Below are 22,758 nucleotides of genomic sequence, written 5' to 3'. Positions count from 1 at the left end.
TGATCTCCTTGCCTCTAGCTGCTGAATGCTGGAACTCCAAAGGCATACAACACAATAACCCAGCTTTTTCTTTCTCTCTTCTTTTTTTGACAAGATCTTACTATGCAGTGCTGGCTGACCTGGAACTAGACAGACATCCTCCCCACCCCCGCCAGGGCTTCCTGAGTTCTAGGCACACCTTTTATTTTATTTTTGATAGTGTCTCCAAAATGTTGTCCAGGTTGGCCTCAAACTATTGGCCATTCTCCTGCCTCCATCTTCTTTATGCTATGTACTCCTGAACTTGTTTATTTTTTAATGTGTCTGTGTGTGGAGTAGATGCATGTCAGTGCAGATGCCCTGGAGCTGGAACTGGAGTCAGTCCTCTGTTAGAGCACTGTGTCCCTCCCAACCATGGAACCATCATTCCACGCTGGCCCAGAGCTCACAAAGATCTACCTGCCTCTGCCTCCTGGGTGCTGGAATTAAAGGCCTGAGCCACTTAGGCCTGGCTTTTTCTTTCTTGAAAGAGAGTCAGCCATTCTTCTGCCTTCACCTCCTAAATGCTGAGTCTAGAGGTGCGCGCCACCACACATGCACAGATGGACTGCATTCAGTGTGACTTATTTTCACTTTGCTTTTGTCAAATACTTTCATATGATAATTTTAACATTTTTTTTAACTCTGAAGACATGTTACTTAGTCTTTTTCCCTCTTCTATTCTTTCACCAGAAAATGGAAGTTCCTTGTATAAGAGAACTGATAGAAAAGGGAGACAAACACGATGAGCTGGCTGTGCCTGCTCTCGTGTCCAGATGAGTTCCCATTAAGCACTCCGTGCTGGGACTTCATTACTGATCCACTCCAGAGCTGCAAGGCTCATAGACCATAGGCACACGGGAGGGGCCATGGCCCATCTCTGGACAGGCTCAGGAGAGAGTCTTTTTGATTTCTGATCACTGGATTAGGCCTGCCTGGCAGTCTTGGCAGAGGGCCACACTACCTTCTGTGTTCCAGCAACATTGTGTATCTTCACGAAGCTGAGTCACATTCCTCGAACTGAAAAAACCTTAGAAATCACATACTGTAACCCTTAGTGAGGCAGATAAGGAACTGAGCCCCAAAGGGGATGACTGGTGGACAGGGCTCAAATTAGACTCCGCCCCGCCTTGCTGCTTTCCACTACTCTTGCCACATGCCTTGAACCTGGCGGTGACCCGGGAGTGGTGACATTAATAACTAACTGTTTCCTTTGAAAACTGCAGCTATATTCTCTGGTCTTCAGATAACAACCTAAGCCAGTCTTTGTGCGCATGCACACGCACACCCGTTTTTATGCCTGTTTATCCTTGTTTAAAAACATTGAAAAAAATCTTATTTTAAGGTGGGCACAGTGTTGGTGGCACGTGACTGCAGTCCCAGCTAGTTGGGAAGTTAAATGGTTTGAGTCCAGGAATTCAGCACCAGCTTTGGCAACATTTACAGTGACACACAATCTTAAAACAAACCCACTTCATTTTAATGCGACATATAAGAGCGTCCCTGTACTTTGTTAGTCTAATCACTGGGCACTCAATTGCCTTCTCTTCAGCTTTTTGATAACAGTGATAAGGGCTAAGGATACTAGGACAAGTGATCAAAAATGTCCAGGGGATGTATTGTTATTATACGTATTATATATTGTTATTACTATTTTTGTAGTACTGGGGATTGAAACCAGGGCCTCATGCACGCTAGGACAACAGCTAGCTTTACCCCTGACTTACAGCTCTGGGCTGGAGGGTTTAATGGTGGTTTAATGGTGGTTTATTCATTTTTGTGACAGGATCTTGGTATGTAGCCCATGCTGGCTTGGGACTTACCATGTAGCCAAGGCTCTCCCTAAACTCTTCAGACTCCTCACCCTTCTGCCTCTCTAGAGCTGAGGCTGTTGGGACTGGTGATATGCACTGGCACAGGGAGTGCTGGGGATATTTTGAAGATGAACTAATGGATAGTGAGAAAGAAAAAAAAAAAGCATTTCTGTGGATTTCAGAAGTATTTCTTAAAGCCAGAGATTGATGGTATACATCTGTGAATCCCAGCACTTGGGAGGTGAGAGAGGATCAGGAGTTTCAGGCCAGCCTCGGCCACAGCCTGGGCCACACGAGACCCTGCTTCAAACAAGAACAACTACAGAAACTACAGAAAGTACTTCTCTTTTAGCTCCTCAACGCATCAAAACAAACTAACCCTAACTTCCCCAGAGCCCCGCCAAGACTATTTCTTTACTTTCTCCATCCAAGCCAAGCACTAGGAAGCCAGTCTTTCCACTTCAATGCTAACGGCTGATCTATGAAACGTGGTGACCTGACCAGTATCAATAAAAGCTGAATGAGAAAACCAAGCTGATGCAGGAATTGGGCTCTCCCATCACCAGCTTACTCTTAAATTAGTCCAGTAAAAAGTCATCCTGAGGGCTGCCCTCAGGTGCACTTCCTGGCTGACCAGATGGCAAAGGCCACGTCAAGAACACTGCCCCCATGCCTGGCATCTAGACTGTAGTGTTTCTCCAGAGCAGTAATGTATTTAAGGAGTAACACGATGTCATTTCTCCGTCTTAGTAGGAGAGGGGCAGCAGACACTCAGACTTGATTTTGAGGCACCGAGAGACCCTATTTGCCTCCTGTGGCTACTAACCGGGGCATTTAATCACATTTTGATTCTCTGCAAATTACTACAGCAGTGGTAGCCAGATTATCTGGCTCTGGAATTGGAGTGGTCCAGTCAAGATTCAGATCTACAGCCTGAGAAAGTTGCCCACATTCCTTGTCCCTTACCATATCCACTTCTGCACTAGGGAAAATGCCAGCCATTGTGCAGGCCACTCTGCAGATGAATAGAAAACACTTGAGCTGAAGAGATGACTGGGCGAGGAAAGGCCTTGTTGCCCTAGCTTGATGACCTAAGTTCAGTCCCTAGAATCCACATAAAACAGGTGGCAGAACAGACGCCGCAAAGTTGTTCTCTGACCTCCACAGGGATACCATGCCTACCCTCCCACACTAATAACCCTCCCACACTAATAATAAAGAAAAAATAACTTGGAAAAGCACCATACAATGCATAAGTCCTTTATCTCAGCTTTTACTGATTTCAGTTACTACACAAAATTTTGCCACCCAAAAATACTGAATGGAAAATTTGAAGAATAAACAAGTCCTGTGATTACACAGCACTCTGAGGAGTGTGACTAAATCTTGCACTGACGGGGCCCCTGCCTTTTATTCGGTTATCCCCGCTGTATATGTTACCCACCTATTGGTCACACTTGGCCATCACACTAGTGTTTCTGTATGAGTAACCTTCCTTTACGAAATAATAGCCCCAAAGTGAGCCAGCACTGATGCCGGCAACTCCAACAGGCTGGAGAAGCCATAAAAGGCTTCCTTTCGGTGAAAAGCTGTAGGCTTTGTTATTTGTTTGTCTGTTTATTTGAGGCTGCGTCTCATGCCATGCCCCTGGCTGGTCTAGAATTCACTATGTAGCCAAGGCTGCCTTAAACTCACAGAAGTCCTCCTGTCTCAGTCTGCCAAGTATTGGCATTACCGATAGGTGGCTGAAAAAGAGTTACAGGACAATACTGTGTATGTATGCATACATGCATGTATGAACCTACCACATGTATGGCGTAATTTTTATTACAGTACTATCTTATAATTGTTCCTTAATTATTCATTACTGCTGATCTTTGCTGTAGCTAATTTAGCAATTAAGCCTCATTACCAGTGTGTGTGTGTGTGTGTGTGTGTGTGTGTGTGTAGGAAGAAGTCAGAGGGCTGTCAGATTGCCTAGAGTTGAGGTTACAGGCAGTTGTGAACTTCCTGATGTGGGCACTAGGAATCAAACTAGGATTCTCTGCAAAATCACTATGGACTTTTAACCACTGAGCTATTTTTCCAGCCTCTGCTGCATGAATGGAATTAAAGGTGTGTGCCACCATGCCAGGTGACTTTTTTTTCCTTAGAAAACAAAAACAAAGAAAACAAAGAAAAAAAAAATTAAAACCATTCCAAGAATCCAAAAAAAAAACAAAAAACAAAAACAAACAAACAGAAAGCCCCCAAGACTGTTATGTGTAATCTTCAGGTACCACAAATCCTGTATTCAAAAGAAAAAAATCGCCTACCACACAACAAATCTGTACTGTCAGTCAGGGAAGGATGCTGGCCACCTGTGCCAGTATCAGGCCGGAGGAGAGGCCCGCCTGAGAAGACTCTCCAGGGTGTGACTCCTAGGGAAGCCAGCCGGGACGTGGGAGGCACTTCCCAAGGAGATCTGAAGGGAGAGGCAGCAGGATGATTAGTCTGCACTGTGGAATAGACAGTCACTTCTAGTTCACTGGGCTTACTGCGGGGGAGTTTCATAGTCTGGGGAACCTCCTCCTTAGTCCTTAACATGGTTATATGCAGAGCTCAGGTCTGGGTGCATCCAGATACCTGCGGCAAGAAAGCAGGCGGGGAGAAGGCACCCAGGTGAGGGGTCTGGGGAACCTACATTTTCTAGACTAATGTCACGCAAATCAGCAGCAGGGAACTGTGGAAGGCCAGGAGTGGAAAGTCTGGTAGACGCCATGAAGTCTAGAAATTGCTCACCGGGGAAAAGGGGCCACCAGTGGCACAGAGAGAAGCAAGTCTACTTCCACTTGCTCATCTTTCTCTCATATTTTATTTTATTTATTTATTATGTATACAATGTTCTATCTGCATATACACTTGCATGCCAGAAGACACTAGATCTTATTATAGATGGTTGTGAGCCACCATGTGGTTGGTGGGAATTGAAGTCTGAACCTCTGGAAGAGCAGGTAGTGCTCTTAACCTCTGAGCCATCTCTCCAGCCCCACTCTCATATTTTATTGTTCCTGCCTTTCTTCTTGGAATTGCTTTATCCCGTTTAAAAAAGACTTCTATTATTTTTAATTGTGTGTCTTTGTTTGTGTTTGTGTGCGGGAATGTTCACAATGAGCAGATACCTGAGGATACTCCTGGAACCAGAGTTAGAGGCACTTATCAGCTGCCTGGTGTGGGTGCTGGCAACTGAACTTAGGTCCTTTGGAAGAGCAAGAACTCTTGGCAGCTGAACCGCCTCTGGCCCTATGCCCAATGCTTGCTTACTAGGTTGTACAAGGAATGGTCCTCTCTCAAGGAAGTCTAAGGCCTTGCTCCCTTCTTCATGGCCCTGATTTCCAGGGGATAGAAAGTCCATTCTTGTCTTATCTGGTCTGCTCAGGGCTAGGACTGCTCAAGGTTTGTTTGGCCTCGCTGCCTGTAATTTACCTGGTTTCTTTCCAACCTTCCCTAGCACTACTTCCTTGCCATTACTGGGGCAAAACCTCGGTAGGTAAGACTTCTTTGCTCAACAAATAAAATAGGCTCTGTGCTGCCCAGCTATGGTGCTAACAGGAGAAAAAGTAGCCTGAACTATTCTTGTCAACCTGAGTATGTGTGATTGTTGGATCCTTGCTCTCCTTTGCATCTTTAATGGAAAACACAAAGACAGCCAGCAGTAGTGGTGGTGGTGGTGGTGGTGGCCTTGGTGGCAGTGGTGGGTGGAGGAGAGGGGCATAACCTTAATCCCAGCACCCAGGAGGCAGAGGCAGGTGGATCTGAGTTCAAAGCCAGCCTGGTGTACAGAGTGAATTCCAAGACAGTCAGGGCTACACAGAGAAACCCTGTATTGAAAAACAAATAAAAAACAAATAAAAATAAAAAGAAGAGCTAGGCAGTGTGGTGGTATAGGCCTGTAATCATAGCCTATAGGGAGGCTGAGACAGGAGGGTTTCTAGTGTAAGTCCAGTTCTATAGAAGTATCTTCTGGTGGGGGGGTGGGGCTTCAGTTCAGTTAGTGGAGCGCTTGCCTGCTCTAGGTTCAAACCCCAGTACTGCCTAAGACGGCATGGCATGAAAGCTCATGCTGGTAATTCTGACTCCAATAATGGAGACAGTAAGAACAGAGTTTAAGGCCAGCCTCGCCTACACAGTGAGCTCCAGACCAGCCTGAGGTCCAGTGAGATCATGTTTTTTAAAAAAAAAAAAAAAAAGGTAAAACAGGGCCCCTGGAGAGATGGCTCATTGGTTAAGGGCACTGACTGCTCTTCCAGAGGACCCACCAGATTCAAATCCCAACTCACAACTGTCCGTTGTCTCCAAAATCTGACAATCTCACATATATATATGTGCAGGCAAAACACCAATGCACATAAAATAAGGGTAAATAAATATATATATAAAAGAAATCCTCCCAATCTAGGTTTTTATCTTAAAAAAAAAAAGTGATACAAAAAATGTGAACAAACGGGGCTGGAGAGAGACAGCTCAGAGGTTAAGAGCACTGGCTGTTCTTCCAAAGGTCCTGAGTTCAGTTCCCAGCAACCACATGGTGGCTCACAACCATCTATAATGAGATCTAGTGCCCTCTTCCAGCATGCAGGCATACATGCAGACAGAATACTGTATAAATAATAAAATCAATAAATCTTTTTAAAAAATGTGAACAAACTATGGACTTTAGTAAAACAATCAAACAAACAAACAAAGCTTTGGGCCAGAGGGTCAGCTCAGCAGTTTAAGAGTGGTTGCTGTTCTCCCAGAAGATCCGAGTTTGGTTCCCAGAACCCACATCAGGTGGCTCACAACCACCTGTGACTGCAGCTCCAAAGGAGCCCATCCTTTCTTCTGGTCTCTGTGGCACCTCCATGCTTATGCAAACATGCACATAAATAAAACCTTTTTTAAAAGAGATGGCTCAGCCGGGCAAAGACATGTGCAGCCAAGTCCTCAGAGTTCAACCCTCAGGCCCCACGTGGTGGACAGAGAGGACCAACTCCACAAAGCTGTCCTCTGCCCCAAAGTGCTGGTGAGTGCTAGGGCTGTGAGTTGGTGCTTTAAGCCAGGCAGAAGCACCAGAGACACCCCCTACTACCATTGTTAGGAGTCCCACGAGAACACCTCCCCACACAGCCATAAGGGACAAGCAGAGGCCTTAGCTTCAGGCCCATACAGGGTCCGTGTTTGTCACTTCAGTCTCTGCAAGGCACTACAAGCCTGCTTGGTTCATTCTGTGGGCTGTGTTCTCATGGTATCCTGACATTTGCGCTTTTTATTACTGAATTAAAAAAACACACACACACACACACCTGCATACTAGACACATTTTCTCCTATCTTGTGTTATTTTTTCATTTTCATGATAGTACCCTTTGATGTACAAGAGTTATTAAGTTAGTCTGTCAAACTGATCACTGGCCACTCCAGTAAGAAGTGACTTGGTCCTTTCTACATTGATGATTCAATATTGGAATGGGAAGAAAATTTGAAAACATAATAAAAGTCTTTATTTTAGAAGTAAAATAACATTTTGATATAAATGAGAAAGTTGGGAAGACCAGTCTGGTCTACAGAGTGAGTTTCAGGATAGCCAAGGTTACACAGGGAAACCCTGTCTCTAAAAACAAACCAAACTAACCAACCAAACAAACAAAAAAGCAAAAGGTTGGGATGTAGCTCAGTGGCAGGGGGGCCTCCTGGCACAGGCGGGCCTGCATTCAACCCCCTACACCAGAAAGGTCCCAAATTCAAAACAAAATGACCAAACCCTCAGACCCAATGCACTCTGGAGGTTCTGATGAGATGATGACTTGGGGACCCCTGACGATCTTAGGGTCTTCATATTCTAAATGGAAAGGAAGTACTGACCTATGGCACTTCTGCTGTATGACAGCACCAACAAATGAAGGACAAATATGTCACTTTGGCTGGCAGTATGGTGCTTGCCTCCCCAGAATTCAAGAGGTCAGGCGGGAGGCTTTTAGTGAGCCTGAGGGCCCTTAAACCTCATAGGGAGTTCAAGGTCAGCCTGGGCTGCATAACAAAACAGTCTCACAACAAAAGCCACAAGGACTGGGGTGTGGCTCAGCGGCAGTGAACTTGTCCAGCAGACTCTGGATTCTCTTCTCAGGCCACAAACTCAAACAACTCACCAGTCGCTTCCTAGAATTCCTGTGTTTGCTTTTAATTCCAGATGGGCGATGTCTTAGTCACTGTTCTATTGCTGTGAAGAGACACTATGACCATGACAACTCTTATAAAGGGAAGCATTTAATTGGGGCTGGCTTACAGTTCAGAGGTTTAGTCCATTGTCATCATGGTGGGAAGCATGTCTGCCTGCCGCCAAGGTGCTGGAGAAGCTGAGTTCTACATTTGGATCTGCAGGCAGTAGGAGGAGACTGAGACACACTTCCTCCAACAAGGCCACACCTCCTATCCATGCCACTCCCTATGGGGTTATGGGGGCCTTTTTTATTCTAGCCACCTCAGGCAGTCAATAAAGAGTTTTAAAAATGGAGTCAATCGGGTTTGGTGATGCATGTCTATAATCCCAGCTACCTGGAAGGCTGATGAAGGAGCAAACTGCATGTTTGTGGCTAGACTAGGCAAGACAGTGAGTTTCAGGTCAGTCTGGGTAATTTAGCAAGAGCCTGTCTTAAAAGGAAATCTAAATCAAAACCAACAAACAGCCTGTCCTTTAACTAAAGAATGTGGACTGAAAACAAGAACGGACATTTCTAGTGGTGCCAACAGTTTGGTGTTTCCGCTCAGGTCCCGTGTCTACATTCAAACTTGAATCAATCTTGTCCGCTTTTGTCTGGGTGTATGCCAGGAGCCTTAAGGGGCACTATTCCAGTTGGCTTCTGTGTGCTGGCTTGGGGACAGCAGTTTCCTATTTACAGACTGTAATCTAGAGTGCTGTCCAGTCGACCTGAGGTTAGAATTGCTGTCACAGCAAAGTGAGAACCTCAGGAGCTAGAAAGCATTCACCACGGCTACAAGCCTGCCACTTCTCAGGGTAGCATGCAAATGAGAGATCCAGCATAATGCCAAGAGCTGCATATGTGGATAGATCCTTTATTTTTACGGTGAATTCTTTATTACTTCCAAAATTACCACATCACTTTATATAAATTTTATGTTATAGATAGAACCACATATGGGTTTGTTTGTTTTGAGACAGGGTCTCACTGTATAGCCCTGGCTGGTCTGGAACTCAATATATAGAACAGGCTGGCCTCAAATTCACATTGATCCTGACTGCCACTGACTCCCGAGGTTCACAGCAACACCCTCCCCTTCCCAGTTTATGGTATTCTTATGAAAATGCCATAGCAATATGATAATTTGGTAATGAAAACATCTTTAATTGATAAAAGCTTTTAAATGTTTTCTTTTTCTTTTTTTGAGATAGAGTCTCACTATGTAGCTCTGGCTGTCTTGGAACTCACCATGTAGACAGAGATAGCTTATGCCTCCCAAGTACTGGGACCACCAAGCCTGGCATAGAGTTTTATACTCTCAATTTACACTTAGTATGCAGTTAGAGTGAGACATTTAGCTAGTCTATTTAAGGCTTTTCAAGCTGGGTGTAGTGTCACATACCTTTAAACAGAGTCAGGTGGATCTCTGAGTTTGGGGCCAGCCTGAGTTTCAGGACAGCCAGGGCTACACAGCGAAACCCTGTCTCAAAAACAAAAACCACCCTTTTCCTGTCAGGGCTGACGATATGGCACAGTGCTTGAGAACCCTTGCTGCTCTTGCTGAAGATCCAAGTTCAGTTCCCAGCACCCACAAAGAAGCTCACAGCCACCTAGCTCTAGGGGATCCCATGATCTCTGAGTACTTGCCAGTACACACACACACACACACATACATACACACACCACAAACCCTGACAGTCAGGGTTGTTTTTCAGAGGAAAGAATTATGAAAGCAGGAGGTAAAAACTGTTAAGAAAGTAAAAATACCCCATTCTCCCCGCCAAAAAGGAGCCACTTTTTTTTTTTTTTTTTTTTTTTTTTGCCTAAAAGCCAAAAGGTTCTTTGGCTTCTTGGCAGTCTCTCCCTTGCCAGAGAGGCCACAAGGATCTAGGGGCTCTGATCTCTGATCAGATCCCTAAATGATTTTAGGGTTATCTCTTAAGAGTGTGTGTGTAAGCGGTCAGGGTGTTAAGAGTAGCAAGAAGGGTCTGTTAAGTCCTTCTAGTCAAGAGAGGGGACATCTATCTGCTCTGGGTGGAGCCCTGGAAACTGTGATAAGACTATCTTATTTGCTAGGTGTGGTGACACAGGCCTGTAATTCCAGCATTCTGGGGGTGGAGGCAGGTGGATCTCTATAACTCCAGACAAGACAGGGCTACTCTGTGAGACCCTGTCTCAAAAAACACTTCATGTGTTGAGTCCCAAGTCAAGCCTGAGTATGCCTATTTTCAGCTTTAGTTGGCCCCCTCTGACGAACCTTCCCTCTAGCAATGTCACACGTATCAAAGCCTTTCTTATTAACATTTACTGTACACGTGATTCTTCTACAGAACAGTTCATTCAAGGTGCCCAGAGCTCATTCTTCTGACTGATCTTCAAAGCTATGATTTGAATGGAGAGGAAATGAGATCTTAAAAACAGTTCATTTCAAGCCAGAAGAAAATTCTCAGCCAGAAATTACTTTTTTCCAGTGCTCTATTCTCTATATGCCTTTCTTGGCTTGAAAACAGGGAGAGAAAAACAACACATATGACACTCTCTGATAAACAAGATGCAGGCAAGGTGTGGTGTCTTGTGCTTGCTATCCCAGCAGAAGCTGAGGGGTGAGCGAAGTTCCAGGCCTTTCGGCTACAACAGTGAGTTCCAGGCCAGTCTGTGTTACAATACGAGACCCTAGCGGGTGCAGTGGTACACACCTGTATGTAATTCCAGAACTCAGGGAGGCAGAGGCAGGCGTATCTCTGTGAGTTCAAGGCCAGCCTGGTCTACAAAGTGAGTCTAGGACAGCCAAGACTACACAAAGAAACCCTGTCTTCAAAAAACAAAAACAAAAACAAATCTGTTTGTTGTCTCAAAACAACAACAAACAGATAAGCTTTCATGGTCTCCAAGGAGCTATTACTGTTTCACCAAGAGAACTCCTCCTGTGCCTTAAACCTCCTGGTCTTTAATTTCTTAACTACTGGGAATGTGCACACACATACACAATTTAAAACTTTAGGCATGAGAACAAATAGCAGGTGCAACTGGGATCTAATTCTTGTTAAAGCCCCAAGCCAGCCTCATTAATTGCATTAATAAATGTAACATCAGTTAAGTTACGAGTTGAGTGATGATTCCGTTCTCCAGGATTTGAAGAATGACAGGACATTGCTCTAAGTTCAAGGCAAGCCTATATATAAGCTACATGAGTTCCAAGCTTGAACCACAGAGAGAGACCCTCCCTCAGAAAAACAAACAAACAAAACAGAAATGCTATACTACTCAAAGTGGCTAATTTGATACAAAAAGCGAAGTTGGCAACATTGGTGCAATCCTGTTATCAGAAGTTTTGTAACTGACCCTCTCATTTGAAGTTCCTGTAATGACAATGGTTACAATACCTAGGATCATGATCTTTTTAACAAAATGGTTAATGAGGAATGGCAAGGCATGCTAGCCAGCGGGAGGGGCACTAACCCACAAAGAACCTAAGAGTTGTTTTGCCAAAGATCGTAGCATACAGTGAACATTTCAAAAAGTTTGAGCCTATCCAGACATCAAGTATTACAAAACAGATGATGAAATACTTTGAACAGCCCACCTTTAAGCTCTAGGGCAGCAAGGGTAACCTGAAGGCTTTCGAACAGACAGAGCATGGCAGGGCGTGGTGAGGAGACCTGGGACCCCAGCACCTGGAAGGCGAGGCAAGAGTGAGTGTCACTCTTGGGCTGGAGACAAGACCCAGTCTCAAACAACAGGTGGCAGATTACTCCACTGATGGGTGGTGTAGGCGTGGGTACCAGATACTCCAGAGGCCGAGGCCAGAGAAGAACAAACTCAAAGCCTTCCTGATAATGAGACTATAACCTACGGGCTATTGAGCAAGGCTGGTTTCAAACAAAACAAAAAGCGGGAGAGGCGAGCTAGGTGTGACAAGTAGCTGAGGTAGGAGGATTCTGTGTGTTTTGTGCCAGCCTGGGCTACAAGGTGAATTCCAGGCCAGCCTAAGGTACAACGAAACATCTAATCAGCCTATATATCACCAGTCAGTCCAGAGTCCAGTGTATCTCACAGCAGCCTTCCCAGCACCTGGGAGATGGAGGCTGCAGGATCAGCAGTTCAAGGTTACCCTCGGTCACTCACAAATAAATCTCAAACCCAGAAGCATCAGATGCTAAGAATGCCTCTGTGGCTATGAATTAGCATAAAGCCCAAGAACACAGATGTAAAATATACCTAGACTTCTAGAATTGGAGGGGCCTGTGAAAGTCATTCAGGAGATGTCCCAGTGTGTTACAGTATGGTTCACAGTCAGAAATTCCAGTTGTTTAGTTAATGTGATTCAATTTTAAGTTCCATTAAGTTAGCTTTGATGTCTTTAGTTTGTGATTTCAATGCTACCCCAAGAAAGACTGCACTGAACAATGGCTTTTTCCTGTGACTGGTTTACAAGGAGTTAACCCACGGGCCTTGTTTGATTTTTATTTTAAAAGTCACTAACATTAATGATACCAATTCTACACCTTCAAGGAAGGAATTCCTACTCCTAACTGTAATTTTAGAGCAGCCAGTCAAGTAAGTTATGGCCATGGCTAAGCCCACAGAACCCCATGCTAGGCAGAGTGGCCATCTGCTCCATTTGGCCAGTTCTGGCTTTGGATGCTGAGGTACTATGTGCTGATTACACCTTGGTTAACCACAGAGCCAACAGGGAGGATTATGGAGAACATTTGGATTTTGCTCCTTTCCTGGCTCCACCCAAACCCAATATGCTCCTGAGCTCAGGTAAGTGTTATCTTAACCTTTCTAGTTCCCAGTTATCAGAAAAACAGTACAAGGGAAATTACAACAGCGCTGTAATCATCTTAGGAGAACTGGCAGGCTTCAGAGAATTACCTGAGAATCATTTGGAACAAGTCTGGTACATAGCCTTAATAAATGGCAGCTAGGAAGCCCAGTATAGTTTTGTTCACTTGTAATCCCAGCGTTGGCTCGGGAGCTGGAGGTAGAAAGACCAAGTGAAATGGAAGTTTTGGTGTCTTAAAAAACTCAGTTATGTCTTAATCCCAAGTGTGGGATATGGGACTACCTTAGTTTATCCGGAGCTGGTAACTGCCTTGTGTGGGGCGTGGTCTTTGCCAGCTGCAGATAGTGAAATTCTGAGGACTCTGAGAGGATATAAATACGAGAACCTAGAGAAAGGCTTGAAGGAGACACATGGAAGAGGAAGAAGGCTCCTTGTTTGTTTGCCTGGCTGGACTGCTGGATATCCTGACAACTGAGACTGGTATTTTCCCAAAGAACCTGAAGACCCTAATCAGCCGGAAATACGTCTAAGGAGGTCTATGTCCCCTTTCCCTTCTAACCTTCTTTATCTCCTACTTAGGGTTGGGGGGGTAGCTTAGAAGGAAGGTAGACCCCAAATGAAGTAAAGTAAGAAAATAGCCCCTAAAATCAGACCAGCCTAGGTTCCCTGGGCTGCCATTTCACCAAAAACAAGCAGGAAAATAATGGTAAACAAGCAGGAAAATAATGGTTGCTATTTCTGTTATTAAGAAGGGGGTAGCCAGCCCATGGTCTAGGGTTCAGGCTGGCCTTGAGCTCATGATTGTTTTGCATGCTTATACAGGTGTACACCACCACGCCACTCCTCTTTTTTGAGGAGAAATTACTTTTATTTTACCAAATCATTCATTCATACATCCATTTAACCAACAACTACTTACAAAGTCAAATGCTATGCCATAAACTCTGGGCACGCTGTGGTGACCTAGTCATCATAATCAATGGTTGGAAGATTTCATTCAGCACAAGGGAATGTGAGAAGGGCCATGATTTCGAATGTGAGTCAGGAAAGGACGCTCGGAGGAAACAACAGCTTGTTGAGAGACAGGTGTGTTGAGTAGCTGAGCACAGAGCTTCCTGGGCAGTTGGGTCAGTGTACACAAAGGCTCAGGGGCAGGAAGGGCTCACTGCCTTCTCTGAGGAAAGAAAGGTCACGTGCCTGGAGGCCTCACACACACTTGTTTGAAACAAGGATGCAGGAGCAGTCGGCAGGCAGGGGCTCACCAGGTAGGCACGGAAGCCCATGAATGGTGCTGGGCTGGAGACACAGGACTGGATGACTCAGGCTGCTTTTGGAGAGGAGACTAAAAGGGGCAAGTACAAATTAAGAGACCAGTCAGGAGGCTGCTGGGGGCAGGTTTGTGCGCGCGTGCGCGTTTGTGTGACAGGTGGCTGGTGATGGAGAGAAGAACCGGAGACACAATTTGTTGGTTGCGCTGATAGGAACTGGGGTGCCTGGCAGTGAGGGACAGGGAGGTGACAAGGTGGAGTCTTTTGTTTCCCCCAAACACCAGCTCTATGGCTGAAAGCGCTTTCAGAATCCACCTTTCAAACACTTCTGCATTCCCTAGACCTCACAGACGGTTCCTTAGTGGATCCACCCTGCCTCCAAGTCATTTGGACTGAAATCAATGATCCTACTAGTTAGTTACCTCCCTCTTTTTTTTTTTTTTTTTTTTACCTCCCTCTTTTTAAATCACCTTTGTATCTTGTCTTTCCAGGTTTAGCCCCAGGCTCAGTATTCCCCATTCAGAAATCACACACCACCAAAATGTTTCTGTGAGACAGTAGCCCAAGCTGACCCTGAGTTAGTGGTTCTCCTGCAACAGGCTCCTAAGTGCTCATGTGCTCCCTAAGTTTTACCATCCAAGTCTAAGGAAGAAAACTTACTCTGTATTCAAAGCTCACTACTTATGAAATGCTCCATCTTTAAATCTCATAATGCTCTGCTCTGTAGTTCTTATAGCCTTTTATTGGGGTCAGTCCACTGAGCTCACACCCATTCCCTCCCACCACAGACCACCATGTCCTAGAGCATGGCTTTATTACACATGCTGCTCTCATTGCTTTTGCCCTTGTGGCGTCAAGAACACTATGTGTCCGAAACAGGTATTCCTTGTTGAATTCAAGAATTCATGTTATAAATTATGTTAAGGGGGAGGGGGATGTTACCCAGTAGGATTTGTCAGTACCAGAGCTCACAACAAAATTCATCTTCAGCACCCTTGCAATCCCACTTAACACGAATGTCCACATGAGCAGTGATCTGGCTGCTGGAAATGCTCCACTCCAGCACGCCACATAAGCTTACTCTTGCTTTATGTACTATTACAATTATAAGGTGGTGAGCTGGGTATGGTGGCAAACGCCTTCCCCCCAGCAGGCAGATCTCAGTGAACTGGAGGCCTGCCTGGTCTACCCAGTGAGTTTCCAGCCAGCCAGGGCTACACAGTGAGACCATGTCTCAACAAAATTAAAACAACAACAAAACAAGCTGGGGGTGGGCCCAGTGAAAGAGTGCTTGCTTAGCATGTGTGAAGCCCTGGGTTCCATTCCCAACACTCCCGACCTTCCTCTCTCAAATTATAATCTCTGAATTAGGCCTTTTCAGATGGCTTTCTATAACTCATGTGTAGGGGGCATAAATGATATGAAAAATAAGACAGTAAGGGCCATCCATCCTTGTTTCCCAAAACTTGTTTCTGATACATTTATACACTATGGGAAGTGGTCTTTCTCATCATAGGTCTTTAGCAAGGAGATCAGAAAGCCAGTGTTTTAATACTCTTCAGCCTACAGAGAAAGTAGAAAACTGTAGACCAGTCTGGCCTCGAACTCAAAGAGCCACTTGCCTCTGCCTCTCCGCTTGGATTTAAGGCACACATCACCACCCACCGACCAGCAGCACTGCTGTTTTCTTTAAGATTTATTTTTCTTTTTATTATTTTTAATTGTGTACTGGTGGGTGGGCATGTGCCAGATCCCCGAGAGCTGGAGTTACAGGCAGTTGAGAGCCCCATGATGAGGATGCTAGGGACTGAACTCTGCCTCCAGAAGACCAGCAAACCCTCTTAACCTGAGCTGCCTCTCTAGCCCCAGTTCTGTTTGCTTTTGTTTGGTTCCTTGAGGCAGGTCAAACCTGCTGTGCAAAGAAAGGATGACCTTGAACCCCTGCAGCCCTTGAACTCCACTGCCGAGTGCTGAAATTACAGGTTAACCACCTCCACAAGAAAAATGTAGTTACAAGCAAAACATACTCTTCACGTACAGGCCATCCTTATCAATTTGTATTTGCATGTATATATTTAACCTATGCCTAGAATCAGCATCATATGTAGACGTGTAATTGGGCAAGAAATGCAACTCCGAGCAAGAGTTAGGCCCCGGACATAAGCCCCCAGTACAGGCAAGAAATAAACCAGCCCAGAGTTGATTTGAAAACACCTATGTGAGATGATGCGAAGGGAGGCCATGGGGATGACAGAATGAATAGGCAAGGGCTTGGAAATGTGGCTGATGTACCCGGTACTTGTTACTTACTATGTGTAGTAATGACAGGTGAAAGAATTGTGATAGGATATGCAGAGGATGATTTCCTAGTCAGCCTATTTTTGTGACAGGACACAGCAGAACACAAAAGATGCTTTTAAGTCCCAATTTCAACCTTAGTTCCATTTAACAGGCTGACCTGACAATTTGTTGCTGCTTGCCTTAGACTTTCAATACACAGTTGAAAAAACAGCAGAGGGCCTCCTACCTAATGAATGTAAGCATTCTTAATTGCCAATCCCAACTCAACAAACTGGGTCAGGAGCAAGGTTCAAAGAGTAAGTAACAAGCTCAAAGCAGCTGTGGTCTATAGAGCCAGAGATGTGGGATGCTGATAAATTTGGGTAATGTTTAAGTGTTGAGCAAACTGCACAACCTAAGATCCCATCCATTTTAAAATCTTAGGACCCTTCCAAGGAAGAGGATAATCTTTATCAGAAAGGAGATCATCTTGGTATGATACGAAATAGGCAAGTAACAAAGGTGCTGGCGAGGAAATTGTTTAAATATGAATTAAAGCTCCTGCCATTATCTAGATTGGATTAACACCCTCTGGTGATATTATATCTCAATGTCTCTGATGACTCCTGGATAAATTCCAAATCTCTTTCTGGAAGTTAGATCCTTCCACACCAGCCCAATCTTATCTCAAACTTTTTTCTTTTCCTTCTTCAAAAAAAATAGGCTCTCACACCATTAGCCCAGGCTCAAAACTCAGGGTTCTCTTGCCTCGGCCCCTGAGTGTTAGGACAGACAGGCAGGCATAAGTTACCACACCCAGTAAACTTGCAGCAGCTGAGATCTGTTAGCCCTGCAGCCACGTCCCAGCCGTCTTTCCCGGAGCACTCGCTTTTCCTCACTCTCACCGAAGTTAAAGTTCTACAGCCTTCCACCAAAGTTCCAGCTCCTCAAAAGGATCTCCCGAATCGGAGTCCACCTCTGATCTTGACCCATGGATTCTTATGGTTTACAGCAGCCCTATGCTAAGCACAGCTGGCACGGGATTTCACACATAAGAAAATTAGATGCGGGGAGGTTAAACGGCTTGCCTAGGGTCCCACAGCGACAAGGGTGGTTCAGACTTGAACTTCAAAGTCCATGCTTTTTCATCATACCATGCTACATCTATATATTAAAAAAAAAAAACAAAAAAACAAAAAAAAAAACCTTTAAGAAGGTGGTTTTTACAAAGCCTATAAAATACTTATAATACAGCTTGGTGTGACATAAATTCGGACACATCACATCCTTTGAACCATACGAATAATAGTCACTTGGGACAAGCATGGAGTTTTAAGGGTGTTAATAGTCCTGTGTCCCAAGACCAGTATAAGAACGTGTCCCAGGGTCAATGACAGGTGGGCGGCTGAGGAGAAAACCAATATGGTATAAGAAAACATGAGACACAGGACGGAGGGATGAAAGTACAATATTCGTTGACAATGCGCAAAACAGAATGAGACGATATTGGAAGAGGGAGCAGAGGAAGGAGGGCCCGTAGGGCTAAAATATCCGAAGTTCGAGGCCCCGTGCATATCGTTGGAGGTGCTCCTGATAGGGGCTGTTAATAACAGATAACAGTATGCACGGTCAGAGTCGAACTCTGGAGAGCCACAGATAGACCCAGGTCGCCGGGGCACGGTCCGGAATACCGATGACAAAGATGACTGAGGGGCCAAAGGGCACAGCACGGGCCGAGAAGAATGGGAAAGAGGTCCAGAGGGTACAGAGTCCCCAGACTCGAGACAAGACTTGTGTCTTCCCCTGGAGGGCTGGCTGGTGTGCTTGAGGACCTACACCCGCACCCCAAAAGCCCTTCTGGGTGTTTCGGGGCAGACAGGCAGGTCCTGTCCCCAGTCCCCATCCTACCTATTTCCCTGGGACTCCGCGAGGGGGCAGAAGCCGGCAGGAGGGGGTCCTTACCCAGGAAGATGGAGATGATGAGCCGCAGCGCCTGTTCCGACGCGCCCAGGGACGTCGCCAACTTGTTAAGGCTCAGATCCTCGACACCCGGCCACAGCCCCCGCATCAGCTCCAGCGTCTCTCCCACGTCCCCGTCCGCTGCAGACGCCATCTTAACTGCGGGCGCCCCCCGGGGACCCCCAGCTCCGCGCCCCGAATGTGGGCAGTAAGCGGGTGGCTTCACCCCCAATTCCGGCCGGGGGCCCGCCCACGGCGTGCGCATTGGCTGCGGGCCCGCCCCGAGCCTCCAGACCCACGCGGTCATTGGTGGAGCCAGCCGGGGGCGGGGCCGAGCGCGGCAAGGTAGGAAGAGGGCGGGGCCGAGCGTTTGTAAGGCAAAGGTGACTCCCGTGAGGCCGGGAAACGGCCCGGGACGGCGGGGCGGGGCCTGCGGTCGCGACCTCGCCGCTATTGGAGCAGCCGCGGGAGCGCGAGGCCGGGCCACACTACCCCTCGGTCCGGCCGGCCCCCGGGAGGGAGTGGGTCGGCCGGCTGTCCGGCCGGCTCGCTCGCCGCCTTCCCATTGGCTGCGACGGGAGCAGGCGAGAGTCGGGGCGGGGAGGGGGGTGGTTGGCGGGGGCGTCACCAGACCGCGAGGTTACTCCCGGTCGCCGGCGCTGGGGTTACTGGGGCATGTAACGGAGAGGCGCGGAGGCCTCCTGCCCGCGCCCCGCGAGCGCCTCCTAACGGCCCTTTCGGGGAGGGGAGGGTCCCGCCGTTCTCAAGCCTTTTCCCGAGGGGTCCGGGGCGGGGGTGGGGGTGGGGGTGGGGGGAACCCAGGGATTCCCCCCCAGAACGCCGTCAGGCCCTGTTATGCTCCGGAGCCTCTCCCCTTGCGGGTAGCTTTCGGTTGTTCGCGTACTGGGGAATCGAACCCGCTTCGCGCGCGCGCGCGCTTTCCCGCCGGGAGCTCGCTCCAACGCCCGCCCTTAGGCAGATTCCCTTTTCTATAGTCAAACGCCTCTCTCCGGAGGCGATGAAATCAGGATATGCCTATTTATATGAAAGAGGGCCTATTTAACACTTGCTGTTTTAATTACCCATTAGACTAGTTTTGTCACTGCTTAAGTAATGCATGCCCGTGATGAAAGTTCAGACAGTGCACGCGTGAAACAGCCAAGGGTGAGGCCTTTCTTCCCGTGGAACTTTGCAGTCTTACTTCCCACCGGTGACCCCAGTCTACGGGAATGTGGAACAAAGGAATTCACGATTTCTCGTCATAAAGAGCTTGGCTATGGCTTCCATAACACTTTGTAACTCCCCCCCCCTTTTTTTTTTCCTTGAGCATTGAACCACTGAGCTATGTCTTCTGCCTTTTTATATATCCTATTTTTATTTTTACTTTAAAAAAATATTTTTTGAGACAGGGTTTCTCTGCGTGATAGCCCAAGCTGTCCTGGACTCACTTTGTAGCTGACCAGGCTGGCCTCGAACTCACAGAGATCCACCTGCCTCTGCCTCCCTCCCTGAGTGCTGGGACTATCGTCGCTACTTCATAACTGTAATTTTGCTACTGTTACCAATCATAATGTGAATATTTTTGGAGACAGAGGTTTACCGCAGGGGTCCAGATCCACAGGCTGAGAACCACTGACCTGTCTATCCGGCTGAAGTGCCTGATGGAACCCTTTCGGATGTCATCCTTCTTCCCTTTTTAATCTGAGACCGAAGATCTTAGTCAATCGCTAACATCCATCACCAAGTAGTTTTGTTTAAAGGTGTGATATTGGGCCTGTGCGATGGCGCAGCAGGTGAAAGGGCTTGTTGCAAAAGCATGGCTGACTTCTCTCTCTCTCACACACACACATACAAATGAAAATTTAAAAAGTGAATGGGTATAGTGGATTCAAGGCCAGCCTGGTGTACAGAGTGAGTTCCAGGACATACCTCCAGGGCTACAGAGAAACCCTGTCTCAAAAAACAAACAAAAAGACCATTTGCTTCTTTGGTAGAGGATTCAGGTTCTGTTCCGAGGACCCACATCAGGCTGCCCATATTCACCTACCTGTAACTCCAGCTCAAGGGATCTCGTGCTCCCTCTCTGACTTCTGTGGGCACCCACATATGGCACAAACACACAATACAAATGAATCTTAGAATTAGTAAGACCAGAGCTTGTGGTGGCACAGATTCTGTAATCCCAGACCTTGGGAAGCCGAGGCGGAAGGATCACTCTAAGCTGGAGCTCAGCCAGGGCTACGTACAGTAGAAACAGGAAAAAGCAAGCCAGGCCAAACATAGTGGCTCATGGAAGTGGGAGACCTTATGTATGGTCAATTCTGAGAGCTCCAGGCCAGCCCGGGCAACCCAGGGAGATTCTGTCTGTCTGTCTATCTATTTATGAAAAGAAGAAGGAGAAAGAAAGAAAGCAACATTAAAAACAAAAACAAAACAAAACAAAAAAACCCCGGGTGATTCATATTGGTATTCCAAATACTTGGGAGGTAGAAAGAGGCAGGAAGATTAGGAGTTCAGTGTCACCTTCAGCTACCTCACCAGTTCAAGGCCAGCCTGGGCTATATGAAACCCTATCTCAAAACAAACAAACAAACAAACAAACAAAAAACCATAAAAACATAACAGAAAACATGGCCAGTCATGGTGGTACATGACTTTAATCTCAATGCTTGGGAGACAGAATTAGGTAGATCTCTGTGAATTCCAGACCAGCCTGTGGTTCCAGCCTAGCCGGAGCTATACAGTGAGACCTTGTCTCAAAACAAAACAAGTTTATTTGACCAGATGTGTTGGCACATACCTGCAATCCTAACACTCAGGAGTAAGAGACAGGCAATATGCTGAGTTCCGGGCCGGCTGGGATACCTAGGGAGTTAGAGGGGCTAGCTACTGAGTGAAACTTTGTATCAAAACAAACAAACAAATAAAACTACCCCAGAGTGGGCTGACAGGATGTCTGGGGGAAGATATTTACTGCTCAGCCTGGTGACCCCAGAGCCCAGAACCACGACCTGAGAGTTGTCCCTGACCTGTGCTACCTCTGACATTTTTCTTTACAAAGACACAAAAACCTAAAGCTAGGAGAGCAGAGTCCTAGTCCAGTATGTGCAAGGCCGTGGGTTCCAGTTAAGCATGGCGAAGGAGAAGTAATGAACAAAAGAGAGAGAGAGAGGAAGAGAGGGGGAGAAGAGGGAGAGAAAGTGCCACCACACCTGGCTTTACTTTATTGACTCCAGGGCTTTTTGCTTTATACATCTGGGATAAGCACTCTACAAACTGAGCTCCAATTCCAACACTCCACTTCAGGATTTCGTCATCTCTAACAGGTCCAATCTGAGAGGCTCCTAGATCTCATGCTGGCCTAGAACTCAATATACTGTGGCCCAGGATGTCCCTGGACTCCTGGTCCTCATGCCTCCACCTCCCCCCTGCCAGAATTGCAGGCCTGGAATAACACACCTGGTTGGTGGTGAGGCCCCAGGCCTTCCCACATGCTAGGCAAGCGCCCTGTCAAATGAGCCACACCTTTAGCTCCAACCTCTAAATATGCTCACACTGATCATTAAGGTTCAACACACGAGTCTCGGGAAATACATTTAAGCTGCAGAACGTCATCTCAACGGCCCTTTGATCTCTGGCATCATCTACAGGGTCTCACATCCTGGAAGACTCCCCCTCCCCCTTTCTCTCAAATTACTGCCTTCTTCTTTTCCTCCCTATCATGCTTCTGAAACACTATCTCCTGGACAGCTGTTCTCTTGTTCCCATGTAACTCCCCTGCTTCCTTGTGGTAAGGCCAGGTAACCAGTTCTGGCCATGATTGTAAGCAAGATTGAAGTATATTGTTTCTCAGCCAAGGGTCAGTGTACTTTCCAGTTTCTGTCTCCTCTCACCTTACAAAAGCCACCTGTTCCGTGTGGCATAGCTGTAAGAGAGACAAAACATACAGCTGGCATCAGGCTTATCTTAGCCGACAAGTAAACCTTTATGCTATTAAAGCCCCAGGGTTCAAGGTTGCTTCTTAAATGACCCAGTACTCTTTTGTTTTGGGGGCAGGGTCTCACGTAGTTCAGTTTGGCCTCAAACCTACTATGTAGCCTAGGCTGTCCATGAACTCCTAATCCTCTTGCATTTGCTTCCCAAATGCCAGCATCATAGGTCTGAACCACCATTCCTGACATTAAAAGTAAATAAATAAATAAATAAAAATTCCTGGTCTTCAAACTCATGTAGACCAGGCTGATCTCAAACTTGCAGCAATTCGTTTGCCTCAGTTTCTTGAGTGTTAGGCATATAGATAGCATCATGCCTGGCTACCCACCGCTCTGAGGTCTTCTTAAGAAATTTGTGTGTGTGTGTGTGTGTATGTGTGTGTGTGACTAGAGATGAAATCTAGATCCTCAATATCCTGTA

General features: G+C 46.5%; 1 protein-coding gene across 2 annotated transcripts in view; it reads right to left on the bottom strand.

Moving 5' to 3' along the window:
• Lpcat3 (lysophosphatidylcholine acyltransferase 3) overlaps window positions 1-18,601 on the bottom strand; it is a 37,911-nt gene extending 19,310 nt beyond the window's left edge. The window contains exon 1 of one of the 2 annotated variants that reach the window (XM_060384190.1): window positions 18,349-18,601. In XM_060384190.1, the coding sequence (XP_060240173.1) occupies window positions 18,349-18,499 (151 nt within the window). In that variant the 5' untranslated portion in view covers window positions 18,500-18,601. The remainder of the gene's footprint in view (window positions 1-18,348) is intronic. The other variant, XM_021637029.2, reaches the window with a different exon arrangement.
• Window positions 18,602-22,758: the final 4,157 nt, after the last annotated feature.

The sequence above is a fragment of the Meriones unguiculatus genome, chromosome 5, assembly GCF_030254825.1.
Source record: "Meriones unguiculatus strain TT.TT164.6M chromosome 5, Bangor_MerUng_6.1, whole genome shotgun sequence".
Taxonomy (NCBI): Eukaryota; Metazoa; Chordata; class Mammalia; order Rodentia; family Muridae; genus Meriones; species Meriones unguiculatus.
Note: the sequence above shows the minus strand (reverse complement) of the source record. Positions and strands in the feature narration are given on the sequence as shown.